The sequence below is a fragment of the Neoarius graeffei genome, chromosome 9 (assembly GCF_027579695.1).
Source record: "Neoarius graeffei isolate fNeoGra1 chromosome 9, fNeoGra1.pri, whole genome shotgun sequence".
Lineage (NCBI taxonomy): Eukaryota > Metazoa > Chordata > Actinopteri > Siluriformes > Ariidae > Neoarius > Neoarius graeffei.
In genome coordinates this window covers 31,566,649-31,576,405 of record NC_083577.1, presented here as the reverse complement: position 1 = coordinate 31,576,405, position 9,757 = coordinate 31,566,649, and the positions used below count along the sequence as shown (strand labels likewise).

Genomic DNA, 9,757 nt, shown 5'->3' with positions numbered 1-9,757 from the left:
GGATTTGACGAAGGGATATTGGCAGATCCCCTTGACTCCATTATCCCGGGAAAAAACGGCCTTTTCCACACCGTTCGGCTTACACCAGTTCGTCACACTTCCGTTTGGGCTGTTTGGGGCGCCCGCTACGTTTCAGCGGCTGATGGACCGGATCCTCCGGCCCCACGCCACCTATGCGGCCGCTTATTTAGACGACATAATCATTTATAGTAATGACTGGCAGCGGCACCTGCAACACCTGAGGGCCGTCCTTAGGTCGCTGAGGCGGGCGGGGCTCACTGCCAACCCGAAGAAGTGTGCGATTGGGCGGGTGGAAGTACGGTATCTGGGCTTCCACTTGGGTAACGGGCAGGTGCGTCCCCAAATTAATAAGACAGCAGCGATTGCGGCCTGCCCGAGACCCAAGACCAAAAAGGGGGTGAGACAGTTCCTGGGGCTGGCTGGCTATTATCGTAGGTTCATACCTAATTATTCGGACGTCACCAGCCCGCTGACTGACCTCACTAAAAAGGGGGCGCCAGATCCGGTCCAGTGGACGGAGCAGTGCCAGCGGGCTTTCTCTGAGGTAAAGGCTGCACTGTGTGGGGGGCCACTTTTGCACTCCCCTGACTTCTCTCTCCCCTTTTTGTTGCAGACGGATGCGTCGGACAGAGGGCTGGGGGCCGTTTTGTCCCAGCAGGTGGGGGGAGAGGACCGCCCAGTGTTGTACATCAGCCGGAAGCTGTCAGTGCGTGAGGGGCGCTACAGCACTATCGAGAAGGAGTGCCTGGCCATCAAGTGGGCGGTCCTCGCCCTCCGTTACTACCTGCTGGGGCGCTCTTTCACCCTCTGTTCGGACCACACGCCCCTCCAGTGGCTCCACCGCATGAAGGATGCCAACGCGCGGATCACCCGTTGGTATCTGGCGCTCCAACCTTTCAACTTCAAGGTGGTCCACAGGCCGGGGGCGCAGATGGTCGTGGCGGACTTCCTCTCCCGTCAAGGGGGGGGGGGGGGGGGGGGGGAGTCGGCTGCGGGCCGGACGGGCGCCCGGCCTGAGTCGGGCGGTGGGGGTATGTGGCAGCGGGGGCGTGGTCAAGCACCGGTCTGTGACAGGAGGGCGGAGTTGGGGAAGGTAAGTGGCAGAATCGCTTCACCTGAGTGTCATTAACCTGTGTTTTGTGTGTTCTCCCCAGTAAACCGCCCTATTTAAGGAGGGAGAGCGAGAGCAGAGGGAGAACCGGACGAGACGCTGTGTGTGTGTGTGTGTGTGTGTGTGTCTCTCGCGCTAGTGAAAACAGTGTTGCAACTCTGAAAAGTGTGGCAATAAAGCCGGTTAACAAACCTGATCTCTGTCCTGCCGTCCTCTGTGCTCCACCCACACGCGATTCGCGCTACAGTGATATATTTTTAAAGTATGAGGAAGTCAAAATAATAGTCATCACTTTTGCATCCTCGGTTAATGTTGAAACGATGTGAAATCTATTTAAAACTAGAAAAGCACTCGGAGAGTGCAGACCTCCACCAAGAATCCTTTAAAAAAATCCGGGATCCAGAAGGTGATCCGGATCACCGCCAAAATTTAATGGATTGTTACTTGTGCCCAGTCACACCTCTGGAAAAAATTTCAGAACAATCCATTCATAACTTTTTCCGTAATGTTGCTAACAGACCAACCAACCAACCAACCAACCAACCAACAAACAAACAAACAAACAAACAAACAAACGCTACCGAAAACATAACCTCCTTGGCGGAGGTAATGAATCAATAAAAATAAATAATATTTTCATCTTAGTCTACATTTCAGCACTCTTGTGATTTGAATGAAATGTGATGTCTTTATTTTGAGTTAGTATCTTGTTATTTCAAGATAGTACATCATTGTTTAACTTATTATTTTGACTTCCTCATACTTTGAAAATATATCATGATAATTTTTTATTTCAGTTAATTAATTATTTCAAGATATTCTGCAAATATTTTGAGGTGATTCACTGAAAAAAAATCACAATGTGTGCTTTGCAAATTCCAAAGGGGAAAAGGACAGAGACAAAAACATTAATCTTTCAATCTGCAATATTTTATGAATGAACTGGAAGAAAACAATGAGCTCTAACAGATCTGATTCACGCTTACAGAGCACTGAAGTGGGAGGATCTTTAGAGGAGATTCTTTACGATTAACATGTAAGAATGGCAGTAATTTATCAGTAAATGTGTGTGTGAAAGTGTGTAAGTGTGTGTTAGTGAGAGGGTCGGAGAATGACAGTTTTCCTCTGTCCCAGTCCAGCTTCACTCTGATCCTCTGGAGTTTCTGTGCTACTGAGAGCTGAGTGCCTGGAGGTGGTGTAGAACCTGCAAAATATTTACCATCATAATACCCCACACACCAGATTCCACTTCTAGAGATTATCTCCCCCTTCCTCTGAGCAGATTCTGTCATCACACCCACACTCCACCATATACAGTCTCCAACTTCCACATCCCAGCAGTGGGTCCCTGAGTTAAAGCCCTCAGATCCCAGGATATACCGATAGTTATCACCAAATCTCTCTGGATTATCAGGAAGTTTCTGTTCCTCATCACTGCGTCTCACACTTTTCAGATCATCAGATACAATGAGTCCAGGATGAACAGTGTTGGGGTCCAGAGTTACAGGTGCTGAAAACACACACACACACACACACACACACACACACACACACACACACACACATGTTTACTTATCTAATTTCATCATTACATTAGCATGGAACTAGCTAACATTTGCCAAAACAAAAGAAATGATAACTGTAATTACAAAGTTCATTAATAAACATGAATAAGTTAATAACATGCCTTGTGTCCTTTTTTTGTATTGTTTAAATTACAAATGTAAACAATCTTTATAATAACTGTCACTCTAAAACTTTTGTAAGCTGCTGAAACGCTCCATTTTTTTTCACTCAGTCCCTCTGCTCACACTTCAAGCACTGAACAGTCTGATGGAAATAGAAGCTTTTCAAAATAAAACTTCCCTTACATTACAGGAGTTCAACATGAAAGGTGAATAATAATAATAATAATAATAATAATACGGTAATAAGGGGGCAGGGATCCCTGGAGGAGTAGTACCTTTCCTAGTGGCCCTAGTGGTGTCCTAGACTGGTCTCCCCATATCCAGTGTTAAGTGAAGCAAACCCCGGACACACTCGTCTGGGCAATTATGGTCAATACAAGCGGCCACTAGCCTCTCCTTAACGAAGACCGTCCATGCGTGGCGAAGTGCCACATCCTATCCGAGGTGCCCCTGTTAACAACGCAAAACATGGCGGATCTAGGGGAGAAAACCCCGAAAAAAAAATCCCAGCACGTGGCTGGAAAACTCACATTGTGATGATGTTAAATAGTAATGAAACTGAAGATAACGACATGAATGAGACTGGCATTGACAGTCTCTAATCCGGCAGTGATGGTGCGCAAGGCCAGGCACCGCTCGGTCGTCATCAAGTAACTGGCCGGAGAAAATGGACCAATGCAGTGAATCAAATTGTAATGGAATACTACTTTGAGAGTAAGCCAGGAGTTACTGGTAGAGGTTACAGGAAGAGAATGTTAGATGCTTGGAAAGAAAGGGGTCTGTTCAGTGTTTCTGAACAAAACTTAGCTGACCGAGCGCAAGCAATTAAGACCAACCAGTGGCTCTCGGTTGTAGAATTGGAGGAAATTGAGCAGAGTGTAAATCAAACCGATAGGTTTGTGGTCGATGAAACCCCAGAGAGGGAACCAGAACAAGAACTGACAAATGTACCTACTGAGAGTACCCCAGTGGGACTAGATGGCGATGACCGCGAGGGCTCATTACAAATTATAAATAAGGAGGAGCTATCAGAGGAACAACAACTTATCCTCAATGACATCATGGTGGCAGTAGAAGCTGGTGAAGGAGAGGAGCTTAGACCCCTGAAACACATCGACAGGAAGAAACTGCGGGAAGTGACTCAGGATGTAAATTGCGTACTTGTGCATATCCATACGGATGATATAACTCAAATAAATCGCCTGGTGTGAGCCGCAACCATCACTGTTAGTCGAAGACTGGGTCTAAAGAAGAAAGTTAACCAACCCAGAAAGGAGCCTTTTTGGAAGAGAAGAATGACAGGAAAGATCGAAGGGCTGAGGCGAGAGATCAGCAAGCTGGAATGGAGTAAGACCAATCATACGAGGAAAATCAAGGGATTGACACAAATCGAGAGGAAATATCAAGTAAGGAGGAAAGGGTTGCACGTTGTAATTGAAGAACTGAAGCAACGTGTGACAGCCACAGCCGCCAAGTTAAGGAGATATGAGCAAAGAATACAGCAGTACAGGCAGAACCGAATGTTTGAATACGATCAGAAGAAGCTTTACCAAGAACTTGATGGAAATACCGCGGGGTCCGGGAGTGATCGCTCACCAGATGCAGAAGAGATTTGTAACTTTTGGGGTAACATCTGGGATAATCCAACTGAGCACAATCAGAATGCAGAGTGGGTGACAGATGTAAAAGAGAAGCTCAGCCACTGTACAGCCCAGGAGAATGTCAAAATAACTGTAGATGATGTCCGGAAACAGTAAAAGAAAGTGGCAAACTGGAAAGGGCCTGGACTAGATGGTGTACAGGGCTACTGGCCGAAGTATTTCACTACGCGGCTTCACAGCCGCTTTGCGGTGCAACTGAATGAGATCTTAGAGTTGGGCCTGATTCCGCAGTGGATGAATAAAGGAAGAACAATACTATGCATGAAGGATCCCCTACTCGGTAACGCCGTCGAGAATTATCGACCAATAACATGTCTCCCTCTCATGTGGAAGTTGCTAAGTGGTATGCTTTCTGAGAAAATCTATGACCATCTCGAGGCAGAAGATCTCCTCCCTGAAGAACAGAAGGGATGCTGTAAGGGCTCACGAGGTACAAAGGACCATCTTCTCATAGACAAAATGATAATGCGGAACTGCAAGAGGAGAAAAACAAACCTAGCGATGGCATGGATAGATTATAAGAAAGCCTACGACATGGTACCACATTCGTGGATTCAAGAGACATTGCAAATGACAGGAGTAGCTCCTAACATTCAGCGACTAGTACATGTGAGCATGGCCAACTGGCAGATGACCCTAATGTCAAATGGGCAAAGGCTTGGAGATATTAACATCCAATGTGGTATCTTTCAGGGTGACAGTCTATCTCCCCTGCTGTTTGTCATATGCCTCATACCGCTATCGGTAATACTACAAAAAGCCAAAGGCAAATATCAAATCGGAAAGCAGAGAGAGACCATAAACCATCTCCTATACATGGACGACCTGAAATTGTATGGAAAGGACGAACGTGAGATAGACTCCCTGATAAATACTGTACGAATTTTCAGCGACATTTGCATGGAGTTTGGGTTGAAGAAGTGCAGCGTGATTGTCATGAAGAGAGGGAAAGTGGTGAAATATGAGGGAGTTGACTTATTGGATGGGCGTAGAATGAAGACAGTCGAAGAAGATGGCTACAAGTACTTGGGAATTCTTGAGTACAGTGAGATACTCCATTCAGAAATGAAAGCCAGGCTGAAAAGTGAGTACGGACGCAGAGTAAAGAAAGTTCTCAAGTCCAAACTGAATGGGAAGAATGTGATCATGGCAATCAACACGTGGGCTGTGTCGGTTTTGCAATATGGAGCTGGTGTTACGGTATAAACTGGATGAAAGCAGAACTAGAAAGCATGGATAGGAAGACTCGAAAGCAGATGACAATGTATGGGATGTTGCATCCTCGTGCAGATGTGGATCGCTTGTACCTTCCTAGAGAGAAAGGGGGGCGCGGACTCAAGTGTTGAGGACTGTGTCCGGTTTGAAGAAACAGGTCTCGCAAACTATGTTCAATCCAGTACGCGTCCGCTGTTGGTTGCAGTTGTAAATGAAGGACTCCCCATCAAAGAGAAGGCTCAGACTCTGAAACAACTAAAAGAGAACAAAAGCTCAGAACGAATGAAAAGTTGGAAGAGCAAGCCCTTGCATGGACAGTTTCTGCGCCAAACGGAGGAAATAATGGATGATGCCTCCTGGACCTGGCTTAGGAAAGGAGACCTCAAGAAGGAGACTGAGGGGATGATCACAGCTGCACAAGATCAAGCATTAAGAACCAATGCGATAAAAGCAAAGATACCGGTAGAAAAACAAAACCTGTCCCCACTCTGCAGAATGTGCGGGGAAAAAGATGAGACGATAGGGCATCTAATCAGCGAATGCAGCAAGCTGGCTCAGACCGAATACAAACATCGGCATGATAACATAGCCAGAATCATCCACTGGGATATTGCCTGGTCCCATGGCTTTGAGGTATCTGAGAAATGGTATGAGCACAAGCCTAGAGGGGTAGAGGAGAACGATGAAGTAAAATTACTCTGGGACTTTAACATACAGACATCTGTGCCTATCCAAGCTAGGAGACCCGATGTGGTGCTGGTTGACAAAAAGAACAAAGACTAAGATAATCGATATTGCTGTCCCAGTAGATGCAGGCATCGCCGAGAAAGAGAAAGTCGAGAAATACCAGGACTTGCGGAGAGAAGCAACACGACTCTGGAATATCAAAGCAAAAGTGATCCCTGTGGTGAGTGGTGCGCTTGGCATGGTCACATCCAACCTTGCTGTACACCTCAAGTCAATAAATGTTACAACAAGAATCGAGCTCCTACAGAAGGCAGCTCTGTTAGGAACTGCACGCCTTCTCAGGAAAGTGCTCGAGGCCTAAGGATACGAGATGTAACCTGCCGTCAGCGCTAAAACTTTTTAAGACCTCCAGTTAGAAATAGCTGTGTGATGAAAACATAAAATAATAATAATAATTCCAAAACAGTATACAAATAAAACATGCCATGATAATGACCACATTAGGGATACTAACAAAGGCAGAAGAAAGAAAGAAAGAAAGAAAGAAAGAAAGAAAGAAAGAAAGAAACTGTACATGTTCTAGCAACACACACACACACACACACACACACACACACACACACACACACAGTTAAGAATCTTACTGTATTGGATGGTGTACTGCATCTTCTTCCAGACTCTGAACTGCAGGTTGGCCAGATGTTTTGCCACATGGATCAGTGCTCCTGAAAGCTCCTCTGGATGCTGCAGTGTGCTCTGGGCTCTGCAAAAACATTCAGGAGTCAGTGTTGCTGTGGGTTTGGATTCAGAAACACATAGAATGAGAGAGACAGGAAGCACATCACTCACCTTTTCACTGTGTCCTTGTGGTTCTGTAAAACAACAAACCAAATATCAGTGGAGATGATTTACATTTTGACACCACTGAAATGTGACGTTTCTGATGATGGAAAGAAGTTTTACTTTCTCACAGTATAAATACTGACTAAATGACCCTCACTTGTAGCAATGAAATGTCTTCAGCTCTCATCTCTTCTTCTACAGCTCCGATTGTGTCTGAAAGAGATGATACATCTTTGCTCAGCTTCTCAATCTTCTCCTTCATCATCTGACTCTTCTGCTCCCCTTCCTCTCTCAGTGCAGTGATCCTGACTGCCTCTTCATCTTGTAGAAACTGGTGAAGCTTCTCAAACTCCCCCTTAATCTGACGCTCTGTTTGTTGTGCCTGAATCTGCAGTGAAGAGAAAATCAAGTGAAACATAACTGAATATGTAATGAAGCAAAATATAATGAGAATATTAAACCCATGTTATTGATTCTAACCTTTATATGTTCTGCAGTCTGACTCCAGTTCAGTTTCCAGTCTTTAAAGATCTTCAGTTTCTCCTGTAGCGGTTTCAAGGCAGTTTTGAGCTTCTCCTGAAATAAATTAACACAGTGCATGGAGACTGTGTTTTAGATATTATTTTCACTCAGATAAACTAAATTAATTGCAAAGTAATTGTCATAATTATGAACAACAGCATTTGTTCACATGTGACCCATGAGTTCATATGTCCATTTTATTTACCTTACAGTCTGTTACTGCCTCATCAATGGGGCAGAATTTGTGGTTGGTGTGTTTTCTTGAATCTCGACACACCAAACACACCGGCCGTTGATGATCCAGACAGAAGACTTTGAGTTTCTCACTGTGCAGACTGCAGACTGTTTCAGACCCTGATGAAGATCTCAGACTTCTCTCCTGTAAGAAAATCTCACACAGGTTCCTTAAAGCCAGGTTTATGGGAGGTTCATGCACAGGCGACTGCCTCCTACAAACAGGACATTCTCTGGATCCTTTGGTCTCCCAGAACTGCTGCAAACACACTTTACACACACTGTGACTGCAGTGCAGAAGAACAGGATCCTTGAAGATTTCACTGCACACAGGACAGGAGAAATCATCCTCTGAAAACTTAGAAGCCATTTTATTTCGCTGCTGCTGTTGCTCTCTCCAGTCTGAATGCTCAGAGTTTCACTGTCAGAATCAGATTTAGAATCAGAATTGTGTTGCCAAGTACATTCTCACAAGGAATTTGGAATTTACCAGGAATTTGCTTTGGTGTTTGAACAGTTAAACTAAAAAAGAAAATTAGTAAATATGCAAAAGTAGAAATATAAAGAGAATAAAAATATGGAGAAATATAAAGTATACAATTAAAAACGTATTGGGGGGGAAAAGCTGCCCTTATGGCGTGAGGTTTTGATTCTAAGGACTGATACTGCATTCATGCAGAACACTATTCTTGTAGGAGGTTGCAGTCCTGAGAACCAAAACCTCACACCATAAGGGCAGCTTTTTCCCCACTGTGGTGGGCCTCATCAACAAGGTCAGAGCCCCCCACTGACTCTGAACTCACACACACTCTCAGTCCATCACATTAATGCACTTCCCCTCTGGACTGCTTTTTGCACATTTCATGACAATGTCATGCCATCTTCATTCTGTGACCATTTATTGTACATTCCAGCACACAGTGTACAGCTTGGACATTTAAATAATCCATTTCACGTACTCTTTATATATGTTTGTTTCTTTTTTAATTGTATATTTTAGATTTCTCCATATTTTTATTCACTTTATATTTCTACTTTTGTGTCTTTTACTAATTTTCTTTTTTATTTTAACTGTTCAAGCACCAAACACCAAAGCAAATTCCTGGTAAATTCCAAATTCCTTGTGAGAATGTACTTGGCAATAAACACAATTCTGATTCTAAATCTGAGTCTGACAGTGAAACTCTGAGCATTCAGGCTGGAGAGAGCAACAGCAGCAGCTAAATAAAATGGCTTCTAAGTTTTCAGAGGAGGATTTCTCCTGTTCTGTGTGCAGTGAAATCTTCAAGGATCCTGTTCTTCTGCACTGCAGTCACAGTGTGTGTAAAGTGTGTTTGCAGCAGTTCTGGGAGACCAAAGGATCCAGAGAATGTCCTCTTTGTAGGAGGCAGTCCTTTGGGATCTGCGAAGCACACATTGTGATTTTTTTCTTCAGTGAATCACCTCAAAATATTTGCAGAATATCTTGAAATAATCAATTAACACAAATTAAAAAATATTATGATGATATATTTTCAAAGTAGGGGTCGCACGGTGGTGTAGTGGTTAGCGCTGTCGCCTCACAGCAAGAAGGTCCGGGTTTGAGCCCCGTGGCCGGCGAGGGCCTTTCTGTGCGGAGTTTGCATGTTCTCCCCGTGTCCGCGTGGGTTTCCTCCGGGTGCTCCGGTTTCCCCCACAGTCCAAAGACATGCAGGTTAGGTTAACTGGTGACTCTAAATTGACCGTAGGTGTGAATGTGAGTGTGAATGGTTGTCTGTGTCTATGTGTCAGTCCTG

The 9,757-nt window shown here is 44.6% G+C and overlaps 1 protein-coding gene across 1 annotated transcript; it reads right to left on the bottom strand.

Moving 5' to 3' along the window:
• Window positions 1–2,094: 2,094 nt before the first annotated feature.
• On the bottom strand, window positions 2,095–8,352 carry LOC132892145 (zinc-binding protein A33-like). Its single transcript, XM_060930539.1, has 7 exons — window positions 7,954–8,352; window positions 7,707–7,802; window positions 7,384–7,614; window positions 7,233–7,255; window positions 7,028–7,146; window positions 2,337–2,642; window positions 2,095–2,303 (listed from the first exon to the last, which is right to left on the bottom strand). The coding sequence occupies exons 1-7, from the start codon at window positions 8,350–8,352 to the stop codon at window positions 2,095–2,097; spliced, it is 1,383 nt and encodes a 460-aa protein (XP_060786522.1).
• Window positions 8,353–9,757: the final 1,405 nt, after the last annotated feature.